This window comes from Esox lucius, chromosome 19 (assembly GCF_011004845.1).
Source record: "Esox lucius isolate fEsoLuc1 chromosome 19, fEsoLuc1.pri, whole genome shotgun sequence".
Classification (NCBI taxonomy): domain Eukaryota; kingdom Metazoa; phylum Chordata; class Actinopteri; order Esociformes; family Esocidae; genus Esox; species Esox lucius.
In genome coordinates, this window is record NC_047587.1 from 22,387,538 (window position 1) to 22,406,099 (window position 18,562).

The window sequence follows — 18,562 nt, forward strand, 5'->3', positions numbered from 1 at the left end:
GGGCCAATGGCAGATCATCCACCAGACAGGTGTGGTATTACACTGGTACATTGTGTTCTGGGGACAATGACAGATCATCCACCAGACAGGTGTGGTATTACACAGGTACATTGTGTTCTGGGGACAATGACAGATCATCCACCAGACAGGTGTGGTATTACACAGGTACATTGTGTTCTGGGGCCAATGACAGATCATCCACCTGACAGGTGTATTACACAGGTACATTGTGTTCTGGGGACAATGACAGATCATCCACCTGACAGGTGTATTACACTGGTACATTGTGTTCTGGGGACAATGACAGATCATCCACCTGACAGGTGTATTACACTGGTACATTGTGTTCTGGGGACAATGACAGATCATCCACCTGACAGGTGTATTACACAGGTACATTGTGTTCTGGGGACAATGACAGATCATCCACCTGACAGGTGTATTACACAGGTACATTGTGTTCTAGGGACAATGACAGTTCATCCACCAGACAGGTGTGATATTACACAGGTACATTGTGTTCTGGGGCCAATGACAGATCATCCACCAGACAGGTGTGGTATTACACAGGTACATTGTGTTCTAGGGAAATGACAGATCATCCACCAGAGAGGTGTGGTATTACACTGTGTTCTGGGAACAATATGAGGCCACATTATAATGGAGTTTCATCTCACAACATAATGCAACAGTGATTTCTAGATATGAGGTAGTGTGCATGTGGCATGCTGACAGCCGGAACATCTAACGTCTTTTTAAGAGAATTTAGCAGCTGGCCTCACAGCCATAAAGATGTAATAATTCCAGCCCAGACAAACATCCAGCTTCTTTATCTGCAGGATCTTTAATGACCAGCCAACTAGACAGCTGATAAAACTGGGTTTGCACAACTAAAGAATTTCTGCACAAACTGTAAGAAACCATCTCAGGGGATCTTCTCAATGTAGTTTATGCCAAGAATATGCAATGTATGATATTTCCTCTAGATGGTGGTATAGCTTGAGCTTTCACAGATAGAAGTTTGCAAATATTACACAATTGTAATTTTATTGTATTTATGTAAATTTCTACGGAAGAACCATAAACCAGAAGAAGACTTTTTCAAGTTTGAATTGTTTAATGGCACCAGTTACACAGATCTATCAGGGAGAAACAATATTGTATATAGTTTTTTTTCAGGTTTTATACGGTACAAACATGAGTTCGGAATGGATCAGACTGAACAAGAACTGGATTTGGCACATGGATTTGTATATAGTTGTATGTTCATATATTACGTAAATAAACAGCAACCTCAACTCCGAGATAGAAAGATGCAGAATACAGGAATACCTAAGACATGCCTACACACAGCTGATATGCATCTTGTATTTGCATGGATGTGTAAGTGTTTGTTTGGTAGCCGGCAAATAGGCAGACGCATATTACATCGACGATGACATTTTAATGACTGGTCTTCAGCTTTATAGGTCAAAGTCTGTCCTCAATCTACTTGTTCAGTAGCATTAATGTGAGGGTGAAGGGGACCTAAAGAAATAAAAGCGTGCAGAAAAACTAGCTCATTGCTTTTGAAGGAGTCCCTTTTGTCTGACCTGTGTTCAAGTCACAGGCAAACAACCATAAGTACATCAGACCCATGACCCGTGCTGACTTTGGCATAGACGCACAGTAGAATCTGCATGGGTTTGGAATCGGGGCCCTTGCCCTTTAACCTGCCCTCACCAATCTTCCAACCTTCTTTAACATAAAAACTAGTGGAACTGCCCCACTCCTTAACAATCCCTGAGAATGTATTCTCAGAATAATGGTCAAGTCATTTCCCGTATTTTCGTGTGGTTTCCAGTTAAGACTTCATGGCTACACTGCAAAAAACATGGACAATTTAACTATTTTTGAGGAGATATTTGCATTAAATAGGTGAAATAATCTGCCAATAGAACAAGACAAATTACACGATATTCAAGGCATATTTCTTAAAAACAAGCAGGATATTCTAGCTTGTTAAGAAAACCTTACCTTACTTTAAGGATGGTTAGATTTTTTAACCTGAAAACAAGTGAAATATACTAGATAAGACAATATTTTGTGCAGTGTAGGGGAAATGTATTAACATGTTAAATGAACAGCCTCAGAATTCCGCAAATTCAACTGACATCTAGTATCTGCAATGTGTATCCTACAGTCTGAAACATCTACAAAACAAATGTTTAAAGGAACTAATGTAAACATGACATCAGAACAAATGTACTGTATAGATTAAAGGGTTCTCAGATGTAACACCTGAACGGGTTCCGACAGACACAGATAAGCCCCGTTTCTACATGCGTCTAAGGCTGTGTAACATGACTCCATCCTGAGCTTGACATGATCTGAACCATGAACACACGAGGCCTGATCAAAATCAGATAACACCTTTAAATCCTCAACAACTCTCCATAGAAATGTGTGCCCTGCACAATCAGAATGTGGACAGGATCCAGACAGAGGATGCAGGTTAGAACCAGGCATAAACAGGGTTTTGGCAACAACTTTCCCCCAGATACCCAGATGACACCACTGTAAGTGCACACCGTGCAATATGACCTGGGATCAGTAACTAACTTGTGCTGACACAACATTACAGTATGGGAAGTCAAAGCCACACTGATAACAAGTATTTTGTATGTCTGAAATGAAAGAGCTGTCCATATTATGAGGAAGGTGCAATGTATTTGTCCTCGTTCATTCACTCATTTGCCCCTTCCAAAAAATGCAGAGCTGTTAGGTACTCAAGAGTCCAGGCACTGGGAAAGACGCTTCCGTGTCATGGATGTACTGTGAAACAAATGAAAGCCAACATCCTAACAAGAACTCTAACAATGGAAGGAACACCATGTATAACATGTGGTAAATGCTAAAGAATAATAACTGTCTTTTCATATTATTACTGCTTCTATATAAAGGATAATGAGCGTACCATGAGCACAGTCATTTGTTGGTATTGTGGAAATCATGACAGTAAACTGATTTGACACAGCAAAAAACAACAGCTCAAAGTCCAGTGCAACACATCTCTTTACATTGTTATGTCTGTTTGCTCTTCCAATTTGACATGTTATTGCTCATTGAATGATGCTGCCTTAATGCAAGCTTGGAGAAACAAATAGCACTGGAGCTACATAACGCTGATAAAGTGTCCCTAGACCATCAATTCACATGTCCTTCTTATTTGCTCTTCCAGGTTTCTGAAGTAAACTTAACACGTGAGTTCCATAGTGGTTCTGTTGACCTTGATTTCGCATTAGGCAAGTAATAAATAGGAAATATAAATGTATAAAATCATAAAACAGTGCTGTTTCTTATACATCAAAGCTAGACTCCCAATCCTAATAAAGACAAATTCACCATTTAAATTCGCTGTTCATGCTGCCCAGGTGTCTCTTTCATTTTAAATGCATGCATGATACCCTAGCACAATGGCATGAACTCAAGACTCAGGAATTTATACCTTTTTGCAATGTGTAATTTACCCGTCACTTCACCAGACAAAGGGCTGCTTTTACTACCCATGTGCCTTAAACACAGATATTTCCCACTCAGATGTCGGCTCAACTCTGTAGGAGGGTTTAGGGTTTAATGCAGTGAATACAGTAGACACCCGGCCATAGCACTGACATAGATGCAGTGAATACAGTAGACACCTGGGCATAGCACTGACATAGATGCAGTGAATACAGTAGACACCCGGCCATAGCACTGACATAGATGCAGTGAATACGGTAGACACCCGGCCATAGCACTAACATAGATGCAGTGAATACAGTAGACACCTGGCCATAGCACTGACATAGATGCAGTGAATACAGTAGACACCCGGCCATAGCACTGACATAGATGCAGTGAATACAGTAGACACCCGGCCATAGCACTGACATAGATGCAGTGAATACAGTAGACACCTGGGCATAGCACTGACATAGATGCAGTGAATACAGTAGACACCCGGCCATAGCACTGACATAGATGCAGTGAATACAGTAGACACCCGGCCATAGCACTGACATAGATACTCTGTATCCTGCCTTCCCTGCTGGGTCTACATGAGCTAGCAGGGTGCTACTGGGGGACAGATGAACCTGAGGAGCTGCAGTGCTCCAGTTACATGGGCCCAGGTTGGGCTCACCAGGGAAGCAGGCAAAAGCACCCCTGGGGATCAGAGCATGGAGTAGCATGGTGTAGAATAACATGCCAAAACAGGCATGGATGTCTAGCCAATGGGGTTTTGAGAACAAGTGCTGACATTTGCATTCCCAATTGACTATCCTTACACACTTTAATGTGAGGGTGGTCCTTCCCCCGTTCCTAATTATTTTAATCTCTTCAGGCGTCCTTTCTTCCTCTTCTCTCTCTCTCTCTCTCTCTCTCTATCTGTCTTTCTCATCATCACTTTCAATCTCTTTTCTTAATCGTCCTATGAAAAAAAGATGTAATCCCTTTTTAAAATTAGAGCACATTTTTTCCTGTCAACACTTCACAATATCAGCTTGAAGTTTGTTACATTCCTACATACAGAGACAAAAAACACACACTAAACCCTGCATTAGGTACAGTACAGGAGGTAGACAAAAACACAAAAACAGACTTTACCCAGGATCCAGCAGCCATGACAGCAAGCATATTGCTCCCTTGAGTTATGAGGCAGAAGATTGCACATCCACTTCTAAAACTCTGGAAAACTACTGAGCATTTGCATTTGTGAATTTTCTCTGAAATACAATTTTTTCGGTTGGCATTTTAGTCCGGTCCAGCTTTTTAAATATGTATTTTCTGGGGGAAATAAATGAGTCTTGACGCCAAAACATTTGCACACAGTGACTGCAGTGACATTGCTGGTGGAGTAAGAGAGGTGGAATCTGTGGAGTGGATCTGGATAAACGCCTTGTTTTTGAGTCAACCCCCCGTTTACAATATATTTCCATAAATTCTAGACCTCACTTGAAACAGCGCTAAAAAAGGTATAATTTAATCTTCGATAACAAAATAACATTTTAATTCTGTTAAAATATACATGGAAAAACTGTCAATATATTAGGAAACAAACTACTTTGTACAAAAAGTACATCATTGTTATTCTTATGCTAACAGTTAATTCTAGCGTGATATACACAAATTTAAGAGCAAGGTTGACATGGAACTGAACAAAACTGTACATTCTTTATACAAAGAAATCCTAAATCTTCTCCAGATCTTAACATAATCAATAAATGTTGACAAAACAAAATCAAGAAACATGACAAATACACACTTTCTAAAGTACTGAAGTATTTAAGCGTAAGGGTATTGCACATCTAACTGCACACCTACATACCTAGAAGGGTTCAGTTGGTGCTAGTGAGTGTTTTCAAGAGGTTGATTATCAACAATTCTACCAGTTACTGACACTATGGGGCCACATAACACCATGGTTACTGTACATACATCCTTTATAAAACTTCAAAAAACTAATTTCAACTTCACAGCTTCTACTTATACATAATTGGATTTTCACAAAAGTATAACTTCAAAACATTCTGCCAAATTCAATACGGTCTTCATTTCATTACATTTTTCTTCATAAAAGGCATTTTTTGTTAGCGTCTTCACTACATTTCATAACTTTATCATTTAACATTGCTTGAATTCCACACTGTGTTTTGATCAATGAACCTCTAATGAAAACCAATCATAGATGTATTGATGGGGATGACATGATCTACTCCAGTAAAAACTTCTCAAAACTGTATCTAGCTCACAACTTTATTAATTATTTTAATGACTTCCCTGATCTCTTTGCATCACATTATTTCCCTATGCTAATGCAATTTATGTTCCAAACAATAAATAGTAAATAAAGGCAACTTTCATTTGTTGCAAGAAAATGCATTGTCCCTAAAAAGGAACTGTTTTAAAATACTTCAGTTCTTTGATTTCAGTTTCATATTTTTTCGTTTATATTTTTTGAAAAAATAAAATACCTGAAATGACCTGATCTGAAATTAAATACAAATAAAAAAATTCTCCTGGCTTTGTAAAAAAACAAACAGACGTAACTAAAAGTGAAGGAAGAGAGAGAGAGAAATTCCTGGCATAGTGATTCCAGGAGTATCATGGGAGAAGCTGGGTTCATGGTTGGGACGGGGCTGCCCTCCATCACTCCGGAGCCTCAATCGTCTTCTCAAAAACCCCAATGGGCTTTTTCACTCTACGGCCTCACTGTCTTTCACTTGTTAATGAGCAAACTGCCCGCCCAGCGGAGCTTGCAGGCAAACCACCGCCTGAGGGGACAAAAGTATTCGTAATGGAACTGTTCAAATTCGGGGGTCCGACGGATATCACGTAAAAATGCGACGTCAAGGTCGGATTCGGTGAGAACGATGAGGAGGAGGAGCAAGACAAAGAGGAGTCCAATGGTCACAAGGAGCAAACGGAGGACACTTAAAACAAACTTATTCACCTGTTCCACTTCGCTGAGCGCCGCCGCCCCCCCAGAACCCTCTAACGCCGCTCTACTGTCTGCCAAGTCGCCCGAATCCCCCACCGAGGGAGTACCCGCTTCCGACTCCCTCTCTTCCTCAATGCTGCGGGGGGCTCCGTTGACCTGCCGCGCCACAGCCAGGTCCAGGTTGTGCTCCGACACCGGGGTGGGAAGCACGCTGTCCGAGGGGCTGTAGGCTTCATCGGAGATCACCGCCGAACCCTCGTCCGTGGCCAGGCTGCGGGAGCGCGGCATGAAGGAGTCTCCGTGTGACACGGAGCGTACAGGTGTGGAGTGAGCACTGTCACGCAGCGACTCCAGACCTGCCCAGGCCAGGGGGAGGGAAAGGGGTGAGGGGAGAAACAGACACACTCTTAGGAGGAATAGAAACATGGCAGCAGTTGGAAACATACCCCAGCTATCTACCCACTCTGCATGCACTGGAGATCATACTTATGTATACAAACAGTCTGGTGATTAAACTGGTACGGCAGGCAGAGGAGTTTAAAGAGGTCTGGTTTTAATCTGGTACGGTCGGTAAAGGGGAGAGTAAAGAGGTCTGGTTTTTAATCTGGTATGGTCAGTAGAGGGGAGAGTAAAGAGGTCTGGTTTTAATCTGGTATGGTCAGTAGAGGGGAGAGTAAAGAGGTCTGGTTTTAATCTGGTATGGTCAGTAGAGGGGAGGGTAAAGAGGTCTGGTTTTAATCTGGTATGGTCAGTAGAGGGGAGAGTAAAGAGGTCTGGTTTTAATCTGGTATGGTCAGTAGAAGGGAGAGTAAAGAGGTCTGGTTTTAATCTGGTATGGTCAGTAGAAGGGAGAGTAAAGAGGTTTGGGTTTTAATCTGGTATGGTCAGTAGAGGGGAGAGTAAAGAGGTCTGGTTTTAATCTGGTATGACAGGTAGGGAATTGTGTATAGATGTATTTTACAGGCAGAAGATACTCAGGCTCAAGTCAGATCAAACTGAGAGATGAAACCTGATCGTACATCTTGCCAGTCAGTGGGGGGGAGGGTGTATCAGTACACTTCAGTACTACAGTGCTGCTAACGTCTAACAAGAGAGATCTTCATATGTGTTGGTTAATACAGTAACACAGATCATATGACCATGAGTCTGGACTGGACCATTGATCTGCATTAATGCCTGATGGCTAGGTAATGTCAAGAAAAATGAACATACACTATCCAAATAAGCAGCTAGTTCAATCCCACAGCACTTGGAGCCCTACCAGGTCAAAACCTTAAAGGTCACAGTGGCTGTGGGTGTTATCTTTCAGTCCGAAGCAAATATAGGCCTGGGAACATATGTATATGGACACTTACAGCTCTTCTACATACAGCACAGTAATAAGATTACCGCAAGTATTGCTAATTTCCACCTTCCAGCAGAAAACAATATTTAACCGAAATAGTATAGAAAACAGGGTCCAATCAGTAACAGGGAGAGAATACAATAATCCACAATACAGTAATACAAATACATTTGTAATAAGATACAGCAGCATAAGAAAGTATTCAGAACCCTTCACTTTCTACAGATTTTGTTTTGTTATAGACTGATACTTGATTTTTTTTTTTAAACTGAAATAAATAAAATAAGAATGTTAGCATGTATCTACAAAATGTACCCTGAAATGAAAAAGTTATTTCTTTTTATGAATGTGTGTATATGTTTTGAAAATAAAAAAAGGAAATATCTCACATACAGAAGTATTCAGACCCCTAACACTCCAAATTGACCTTAGATGTATCCTGTGTCCTTTAATCTGCCTGTGGCAAATTCAAAAGATAGAACATTTTGTTTTATATGTTTAAATAAGGTCCCACATTTAATAGTGCGTGTCTAAGCAAAAACCAAGCCAAAGAAATCTACGTAGACCTCCGACATTTTGTTGATGCAAAGACCTGGGGAAGGTTATAAAAGAATCCCTAAAGCAGTTAAAGTTTTCAATGTCCAATGGAAGAAGTTTGGAACCACAAAGACTATTGAAGAACCTAGCAGAAGAACAATTAACTCTGTAGCATTGCATCAATCAAGCCTTTATGGTAGAGTGACTCATCAGAAGCCACACCTGAGTAAAAGGCATATGACATGCTACCTGGAGATTGTCAAAGGGCAATTAAAAGACTCTGAGAGTATGAGGAAAATATTCTCGGGTCTAATGACACCAAAATTTAACTATTAGATGCCAAGCGCTACCTCTGGCGAAAATAAAGTACCACTCATCACCTGGCTAATACAATCACTATTGTGAAGCATGGTGGTGAGAGCATCATGCTATGGGGGTGCTTATCAGCCGCAGGAATTAAGAGACTGATCAGGACTGAGGGAAAGATGAATGGAGCAGCACGGCAACGACCCAAATCTCCCAACCAATGACAACGCTGGAGTGGTGTAGCTGACATTTAGTTTTAGTGAGTAAGGTTTCTAGCTAGCTGATCCGTGAACACAAGCTTAACCTGCTAAAATGTCTTTGTATAATCAAAGTCATGCAAATGCTTCTACATTCTTTTTATACAAGCTACAGGTTAGACTTCACTGCAGGAGAGGAAAAATTTAGCTGATGGTTCCATTCCTCAGAAAGCCACCACAGGGATTAACACATCCTCAGATGATGAGGCGTCACTTAATTCTCATATGTCTGCTTTTTATCCATAGGTGGAAATATACAGAGATTAGGCAAACTCTGTTAATCCATGCTGACTGCTGAGATTCTGTCAAAGAAAAAGCAGGACAGCTCTGTAGTGGGTGGCAGTGAGAGGCAATATTCACTTATTGGTAATCTCCTTCAGCACATCCCAAGATATCCTCGGTTGCAGGACAGACTTCAAAATGCCTACTGGCTCTATTATAATATATATACAAAGTATCTTTCAAGGGACACAGCATAAAGCCATTCAAAAGCCAAAATTAGAAATCCAATCATTACTGCACAGAAAATCAACACTTGGCATCACTTGGCTAGTTTCAACCGGAAATAATAAGACCCATGAACTTAACTTTCCTCTAAACCGAATAAAGATTAAATTAAATCACATTTCAACAAGAAATAGGTCAAGAAATGTATCTCTTTACAAAGACCCATCAAGGATGTTGTAAAAGCTCGGACTACAACTCCATCGAAGACATGACGGCACTTTCATTCGGTCTGCAAGTTGGAAGTGAGGTAAACACAGACAGCGCTGGTCCCCGTGGAACACAAGCTGACCAGTTTACCTGTCGGTGTCCACGACTGGGCTCGACCATCAGCAAGCAGGACCGGCGGAGGCAGGGGGGAGAAGCTGCCGGATTCCTGCTGCCCAGTCAGGGACGGGTAGAGGGGCAGGACGCCCAGGGCCTTGCCTAGCATCCGGGGCCCCAAGCTCAGCACGCGCACCTTGACATCTCGGTAGCAGTGGTTAATCATCCGCAGGTGCACGTTCACCCGTGTGGTGATGCGTATCAGACACTTCACCATGGTGGCGGCTTCTATGGCTCAAACCGCGCGCGCGTGTTCACGGTCCTGGTGGTCCTGGTGATCCTGGTGGTCCTGGTGGTCCTGGTGGCCCCGGTACCAGCTCCCTGGCTGTGCGCTTGACCTGGCTGCGTTAGGCCAGTGGCTGCTGTATTGGCTGGAAGGGTGAGCGAGAGCGACTTCACGGCCGTAGCAGTGTTCAGTCGGCCAGCGCTGGACCTTTCCAGGCCCCGCCCACGGCCGTGACATACATGGAGAAGAAGGCCCTGGCTATTTTAAACTGGGTGTATTAATACTACAGTAAGACACTCAGTCAGCACCAGCCGGGGGCTAATGGCCGAGCGTTCATCATAGCTCTCTGACACTCCCTGTACGCTGACCTGCACCAGGTTACAAGCAGGCCCGCAGACAGCCAGAGGAACAATGAGGACGGACAACACGGGCAGCTGTGGGGAAAAGAGGTGCCGCGGCCTTTCAGTGTCAGCTTGCCAGGTTAGCTTCAGGGCCAGGCCGGTCAAAGCACATTGTGTGAGAGGACGACTAGGTTCACTTGGAGGCTCAGAGCAGGGGGGACTGACGGACGGGTACTCCAACTGCCCTTGTCGTACAACCCCCCTCCCCGCATACTGAGAGCTGGGACTGTAGCCCTCACACACACACACACACACACACACAGCTCCAAGGGGTGGTGCTGAAATAGAGCAGCCTGAGTGACACACGTATCTGCAGCTTGGTCCCCCACTCCCAACAGCAGGAACCGGACCAAGCTCAGGTTACAGAGTGTGTTCTGTACGTGTGTGTTCTGTACGTGTGTGTTCTGTATGTGTGTGTTCTATATGTGTGTGTTCTGTACGTGTGTGTTCTGTAGGTGTGTGTTCTGTAGGTGTGGGTTCTGTACATGTGTGTTCGGTATGTGTGTGTTCTGTACGTATGTAAGCTGCCTTGGGAGAGTATTCGGACCCCTTCATTTTCTCCACATTTGATTGCGTTATAGACTGCATATACAACTGATGATAAACATGTTGTGCCCTCATTCTACACACAATATAATTTTCTATTTATGAATGTGTCAATTTATTAAAATATCTCATGTACAGAACTATTCAGACCCCTTTAGAGTCACAGTTTAGAGTATTTTTGGGTATGCCTCTACCAGCTTTGCATACCTGGGTAGTTTCAGTTTCTTGGTCAGTTTTTCCCACACATGCGTGTAGACCTTCCATGTCAGATTTTAATGCAGAGTGTAAAAAACCTTGATGATCTTTAGGTCTCCCCACAGATGCTCAGCTTGCTTAGGCTGGGCCACTCAAGGACATAAGCCATTCAAGCGTTGCCTTAACTGTGTGCTTCAGGTCGTTGTCAGGCCAAAAGATGAATCTTCACCCCAGTCTGAGGCCTTATGCACTCGGTATCAGGTTTTCTTCAAGGACCTCTCTGTGTTTTGCTCCATTCATCTTTCCCTCAATCCGGACCGTTCCCCCAAACACTGAGGCCTTTCTAAATCCTGTCCAATCAATTGAATTTGCCACAGGTGTGCTGCATCCACCTTCTAGAGACACACAGGGATGTTCAAGGGCCACAGGATGCATTTGAGTCACGGAAAATGGTCTTTTTTTTTTTCAATAAACGGGCACAAATTTCTACAACATTTTCATTATGGTGTATTGTGTGTAGACTGATGGCAAATACATATTCAATCAATTTAAACATAAAATGCGGAGGAAGTGAAGAGGTCTGAATGCTTTCCGAAGTCACTCGGTGTGTGTGTAATCGTTATGTTAATGTTTAGTATGAGTGTGTGTGTTCTGTAAGTGTGTGTGTTCTGAACGTGTGTGTGTGTCGACGTGGGGGACTGGCGGGTTGGGGGGAACTCTTACCCTCCATAATGGATATGTGAACTGCCCTCCGCCGTGTGCGTGGAACACTAGTGAGACGTGGCCCGTGAGTGATGGACGGACAGCTTCTACTGGGAACCAGACCAGCCCTGGAAAGACACAAACTCTTTTATTTAGGATCTTATTCATCTGAGATGTTCCACTCTCATCTAGTGAATAGAACTGATGTTACCTGTGTATTTCTGGAGGCTCTCGCTTGATTTTGGCACTCTGTTCCATCACTTCTTTTGCCACTCGTCCACTACAATAAACCACAATAACAGAAGTGAGGCTTCTCCCCACACACACTCCCCAGTCCGCTTGATGGCACACTACATTGTGCTGTTCAGTGTGGTATAGAAGGGGAGTACAAGAGAACAGATATCAGATGAACCTGCTGAACTCAAGACTCTCTAACTAAATTAACCAGACAACGCAATGTCACAAGAACAAAGGCAACCTTTTATCATCACATACTGGGCAGACTCAACTGGAATTCTTGGAAACCATTTAGAAGCTCAGATATCCAGTTGATTTTGGGATGACATTTTCGACTGAAAACAGTTTGAAAGTTTTAAAGGTTAGTTTTTCTCTCTTCACAGATATGAAAACAACAAAATGGAACCGGAATGCTTGAGGACTGTTCTTTAAGCAACTAAAGCCACTGTTCTCCTTGCGGTCCCCTCCAGCCTACTGTGTGATGTGTCAGGTTTAGGCTGACGTCCCAGCAGGGCCATGCGGTCCATTCACCGGCACAGCTTTCAGTTACCTGCATGGCCCTCTACTCCGTCATCATTTACTGTACCTGTAGCGGAAACGACTCCCCTTGAAGAATAGGTTGCTGCTGGACACTGTCCGCACCTGACTGGACTTCTCAAGCCTGAATGAGTGGAAGAAAGAGTCATTACAGGATAATAAAGAATGAAAGGACAGGTGACATTTGGGAGGTGTTTTAAGGTGACATATGTTAATCATCATTGCCCCCCCCCCCCCCCCCCCACCCACCAACAACATCAAGAACTGCTCTGACTATCAGAACATTCACTTTTATTTCCTACTCCAAAGTGTCTGGTTCTCTAAGAATAGTTTGAAAACTAACAATGATATATTATGACTGTGCACTCTACATACTGTAGATTAATACATACTAACTTTGTTGTTACTGAGGGAAAATACCATCATTCAAAAACTGATACAGATTTATATATTTTAACTTTCAAAATACATTTTGAAAAGGTGCGTATTTATTCATCCTTCTCTTTCTGCAGGATTTATCCAACACAGACAGATGTGTTTAATTACAGCAGTATAACGCTATGTGCCAATCAGCCAGGCATCCATGAAAATCTCCCAGTCCCCAATGGGATTCATTTATAGCCCTTTAGCGGATATCTCCTACGACTTCCATCTGTTTGAGTGCTGAGCTGCCCTCAGTCTGCCCTCTCTTTTCTCATTGTCCCTCCCCTTTCCTCATTGTCCCTCCCCTTTCCTCATTGTCCCTCCCCTTTCTCTGTGTCCTTTAATAACCTTGAGCACTCTGTCAGCCCAAACACTCATGTGCAACCTTCCCCGTCACCGTTCTCCATTACCAGACTCTCCAGTCATTCTTTATATAGTCCACAGGGTGGTGGTCTTTGAACGTCTCCAAGAGGTGCGGAGAGAGAGGACACTGACAGTCATTCATCCCTGAGAAAGAAGGAGCCCTTATTTGTCTGGAGGAGCTGTTAAGTGTTCGGTAAAGGTCACAGTTGCAGTGAGGAACCGCCTGACAACGCTGCTCCCTGGACACTTGAGGGCGAGAGGACAGCATCCCTCACAGGCACGCTGGAGGAAAACACTCACTTGTAGAAGGCCTGGTTCTCCACTCCACATTTCCACAGGTGCTTGCAGGCCTCAGGAGTTGGCGCAAAATACGTCAAGATGATCTTTTTGTCCTGCACATTTGAAATAAACGTGCAGGAAAATGAACCAAACCGATGCTTTTTCTTAAAGTCAGGAATATCGAAAGGTATTTGATGTTACTGACTACTATGACAATCAGTGATCAGAACTAGGTACATTCAGCCACGTTATCAGAGGAGACTGCCATTACAACAGTCACAGTATACACTCACTCTGCTTGACTCCACCAAAATACACCAATTATGAACGCTCTCACCTCCTTCTGATTTGCATATATATGGAATGTCTTTCCCTCAAACTTCAGTTTGGTCACCTCGTTCCTGCCCACAAAGATGGGTATAGTTAGACGGGTATAGTTAGACAGGTATATTAAGACGGGTATAGTTAGACTGGTATAGTTAGACAGGTATATTAAGACGGGTATAGTTAGACTGGTATAGTTAGACGGGTATAGTTAGACATGCATCCAGTTGCAATGAGAGCCACGGGCTCTTTAAAAATGAATGACAACCACAGGCAGGTAACAGAAGCAGTAGCAGAGCTCCATGTTCGGCTGACAAAACGAAACAACACAGCTGTGGGATGGCCATCAGTCTAAGCACTTTGTGAGAGCTGCAGATATAAAGACGGCTTTATGAAATGCGATTCATTGAGCTGTAAAAATGCATGGAACTACATTTCTATCTGTAGAGATTATTTCAGCTAACGGCAGCTGTGGGCATTCAGGGCCAGTGGTTGAGAACGTGTCTTTTTCTATATATTAAATTTGAAATCGACATGCGTTGACTCAATAGACAGACCTGCATAATCATTTTATTAGGATGCTAAAGTTAGCTATGATGAGCTGCCCGTATGGATTCTGGCCTCTAGTGATGGATCGAAACAGACTGTTGGTACCCAAGCCAAAAACAGAAGTATACCTAGTGTATTGTTTTGGATCCATCTAAGCTGTATTTTAGTATAAATAGTATTAAAATAGTATTTAAGCACTATTTAAATAGCAATACTTAATATAATTTTAGTACACTTAAAATATACACACAATGTATTCTAAAATATACTGCTAATTTATTTTCATTAACTAAAGTAGGTTTGGGAAGATACAGTGTAACCAGCTGTGCTATGTCCAGGGCTAGAGGAAGAGTAATCCACTCACCACTTGAGGAAATGAACCCTCTTGTTTCCCTGAAGCACGACAAATCCAAATGGAGTAAAGGCAAGAAAAGCTGGATTTCCAGACACATCCTGTCAAAAACAGATATTTTTTTTACAAAAAGGCATTGTGCAATACTGAATAAACAGTTATCAAAAACAGACAATATTTAGTATAAAAACAATATCAACAATACCGAGTAACAAAAAACTCATAATATTGAATGCACATCTCAAATACATACAATACAGAATACACCAGTAACAAAAACAAACATTACTGGAAACACCTGCATCAAACACATACAAGACCAAATACACCAGTGTCAAATAAACACAATACTGTTCATTATAAATAGTTGCATTTGCTGGTATTTGTTTTTGACATATGTGTTGCTTGTTCTGCCAAGAGAAACTCCAAAGCTCAAGTAGATGCAAAAAGGGTTTCAAAATGAAAATGTATTTTGAGTGAATCTGATCAATAGTGTTTAAGAACTGTTCACCCAACCTTGCATGGATGAGGATCCACTCCATATGTATCCAGCATTTGGGCTTTCTGAAGGAAATTCAGCTCGGATGTTTCTGGTGTCTGGCCCCTGAGAGAGCATCCGCAAATATTTATATCAACACACGTCTTTGAAAAGACAGAAGCAAAGTTTAAATGCAGAATATTAATTGTGACAAATGTGACAATTCTTCCTCTTCCACCAGACTGAGGTAGCAGATGCTTATTGTGATACGTCTGAGAAAGGGGAACTCGTTTTTTAAGAAGCTTGGCCTTTTGAACAGGTTGGTAATTTAACTGTTGTTCGCTTCTAAGCAAGCCCCAAATATTCTACAATCATGGAGTAATTTATGCCTGACGCCCATGGAGAAAACGGGGAAAATTGAGAAAAAAATGCAGTACGAAATGCCTGTGACTCTTAGGTTTGAATTCATTTCAGATTTAAAAAATTTACCTGTCTAAACCTTCCAAGAATATTTCCCATTCCTACACACCCGGGCATATTGACAGGTGCTTTGTCGCACAACTCACTAGAGGGCAGCAGAGGATCTTAGCTGTGATGAACGTCTTCCAGCCCCTACATCTACCAACCTGGTTCAGACTCATTTTGGTTGGTGAGCTGTGGCTATGCTGTCCACAGGTAGCGTCATGTCGCACACCCATCACCACCGAGCTGGGTGACTGGACTATGTTAAAGGACCTTCAAATCCCCTCTGAATTCATCTGCAAATGGCTGCTCCATGTTCCAGTTAATGTAGAGGGCACATTATCTCACAGTCATTATGATTGAAACAAAGGAACAGTGCCTTGTGGGTTGATAAATAGCTCATCAATTATGGCTAAGCCATTATCCACTTGGCCTCAATCATACGGCCTTCAGAGGGCTGACTGGGAGCGTGAAGGATCAGTGTGTGGAAATGTCTTTTACAGCCTTTGTATCATCATGAAGAAACCCAGAGATGCTTCCTCAGCTACCCTGCTGGTGTGAGCGCGTGCATTACATTCCCTGCCAGCTCGTGGAGCTAAGAACTCCACACTAATGACTGTGCAAATGAAAGGTCAAAAGAGTCTCACCATCTCAGCCCTACTCTCTGCAACACCCTCAAATGACAGAGAACACTCGACAATCTACCTGTTTGTTTCTCTCTAAAACACCCTGAAATTACAAACAATAGACAATCTACCTGCTTGTTTCTCTCTAAAACACCCTGAAATTACAGAAAACAATAGACAATCTACCTGCTTGTTTCTCTCTAAAATACCCTGAAATTACAGAAAACAATAGACAATCTACCTGCTTGTTTCTCTCTAAAACACCCTGAAATTACAGAAAACAATAGACAATCTACCTGCTTGTTTCTCTCTAAAACACCCTGAAATTACAGAAAACAATAGACAATCTACCTGCTTGTTTCTCTCTAAAACACCCTGAAATTACAGAAAACAATAGACAATCTACCTTCTTGTTTCTCTCTAAAACACCCTGAAATTACAGAAAACAATAGACAATCTACCTGCTTGTTTCTCTCTAAAACACCATGAAATTACAGAAAACAATAGACAGTCAACCTGGCTGTTTTTGCTGATCACAGGTTTTAGAAAATGTCCCCCCAAAAATAAAAAAAAAGTGGTGGGGAAGAGCATGAAGGATCACGTTTCTAAGAGAATAAAGAATAAAATAGCTTCCTTACATCAGTTCTGTCTTGTGTATGTCGGCAATACGTCGCTCCAACTTCTCTGAATGTTTTGGGAAGAACTGGAATTTAGAGCTGTATCCTTCAGGATGTTTCCCAGGATCATAGTCCCCGATCTCAGCTGAAACACACGACTGGAAAATGTTAGTAAAGCACCTCAACCTGAACATGCATAGTAACAAAGTAATAGAATAAAAAAATATATAATGTGATCCTAATACAATATCAACAACCTACATTTGAAAATGCTTTCAAAGTTCTGATATACAAAGTTCTTGAAAAAATATATTTAAATTGTGGTTTTTCTCAATTATGGTTCCATAAATGTTTGCCGTATTGTGGCCTGAGGAATTTAACTGAGTAAATGCTCTACAAACTGAACCATACAAGACACAACCACGACATAGTAGATTAGCCTCCATAGGAGCAGTGAGCTGAGCCCTCCCACCCGTTCACACACTGTGGCACGGAGAGGACTGCTACAATTACAATTAGACATTTTATGTGAGTAGATTCTAATAAAATCATACACGTTGATGTAGAATCTCAGTTTGGCCTTTGGCTGCTGGGCTGACCCCTCCATTACACATAGCCAGCCTCCTGACCCCTCCATTACACATAGCCAGCCTCCTGACCCCTCCATTACACATAGCCAGCCTCCTGACCCCTCCATTACACATAGACAGCCTCCTGACCCCTCCATTACACATAGCCAGCCTCCTGACCCCTCCATTACACATAGACAGCCTCCTGACCCCTCCATTACACATAGCCAGCCTCCTGACCCCTCCATTACACATAGACAGCCTCCTGACCCCTCCATTACACATAGCCAGCCTCCTGACCCCTCCATTACACATAGCCAGCCTCCTGACCCCTCCATTACACATAGCCAGCCTCCTGACCCCTCCATTACACATAGCCAGCCTCCTGACCCCTCCATTACACATAGCCAGCCTCCTGACTCCTCCATTACACATTGGCAGCCTCCTGACCCCTCCATTACACATAGCCAGCCTCCTGACCCCTCCATTACACAGCCAGCCTCCTGGCCCCTCCATTACACAGCCAGCCTCCTGGCCCCTCCATTACACAGCCAGCCTCCTGACACCTCAATTACACAGTCAGCCTCCTGACCCCTCCATTACACAGCCAGCCTCCTGACCCCTCCAACATGCAGCCAGCCTCCTGACCCCTCCATTACACAGCCAGCCTCGTGGCCCCTCCTGGCCCCTCCATTACACAGCCAGCCTCCTGATCCCTCCATTACATAGCCAGCCTCCTGACCCCTCCAACATACAGCCATCCTCCAGACCCCTCCATAACACACAGCCAGCCTCCTGACCCCTCCATTACACAGCCAGCCTCCTGGCCCCTCCATTACACAGCCAGCCTCCTGGCCCCTCCTGGCCCCTCCATTACACAGCCAGCCTCCTGACCCCTCCATTACACACAGTCAGCCTCCTGACCCCTCCAACATAAAGCCAG

At 43.0% G+C, this 18,562-nt stretch overlaps 1 protein-coding gene across 7 annotated transcripts in view; it reads right to left on the bottom strand.

Moving 5' to 3' along the window:
* The window catches only part of LOC105025676 (FERM domain-containing protein 5), an 82,927-nt gene that overhangs the window by 1,365 nt on the left and 63,000 nt on the right, over positions 1–18,562 (bottom strand). For 2 of the 7 annotated variants that reach the window (XM_034288312.1, XM_034288318.1), the window contains 10 exons: positions 17,072–17,195; positions 15,384–15,471; positions 14,880–14,968; positions 13,980–14,043; positions 13,664–13,755; positions 12,627–12,701; positions 12,313–12,375; positions 12,015–12,083; positions 11,825–11,931; positions 23–6,816 (listed from right to left, as the gene is read on the bottom strand). In XM_034288312.1, the coding sequence (XP_034144203.1) occupies positions 6,239–6,816; positions 11,825–11,931; positions 12,015–12,083; positions 12,313–12,375; positions 12,627–12,701; positions 13,664–13,755; positions 13,980–14,043; positions 14,880–14,968; positions 15,384–15,471; positions 17,072–17,195 (1,349 nt within the window). In that variant the 3' untranslated portion in view covers positions 23–6,238. Of the gene's footprint in view, positions 1–22; positions 6,817–11,824; positions 11,932–12,014; positions 12,084–12,312; positions 12,376–12,626; positions 12,702–13,663; positions 13,756–13,979; positions 14,044–14,879; positions 14,969–15,383; positions 15,472–17,071; positions 17,196–18,562 lie in introns of those variants that run through there. The other 5 variants (XM_034288317.1, XM_034288313.1, XM_034288314.1 and 2 more) reach the window with 5 other exon arrangements.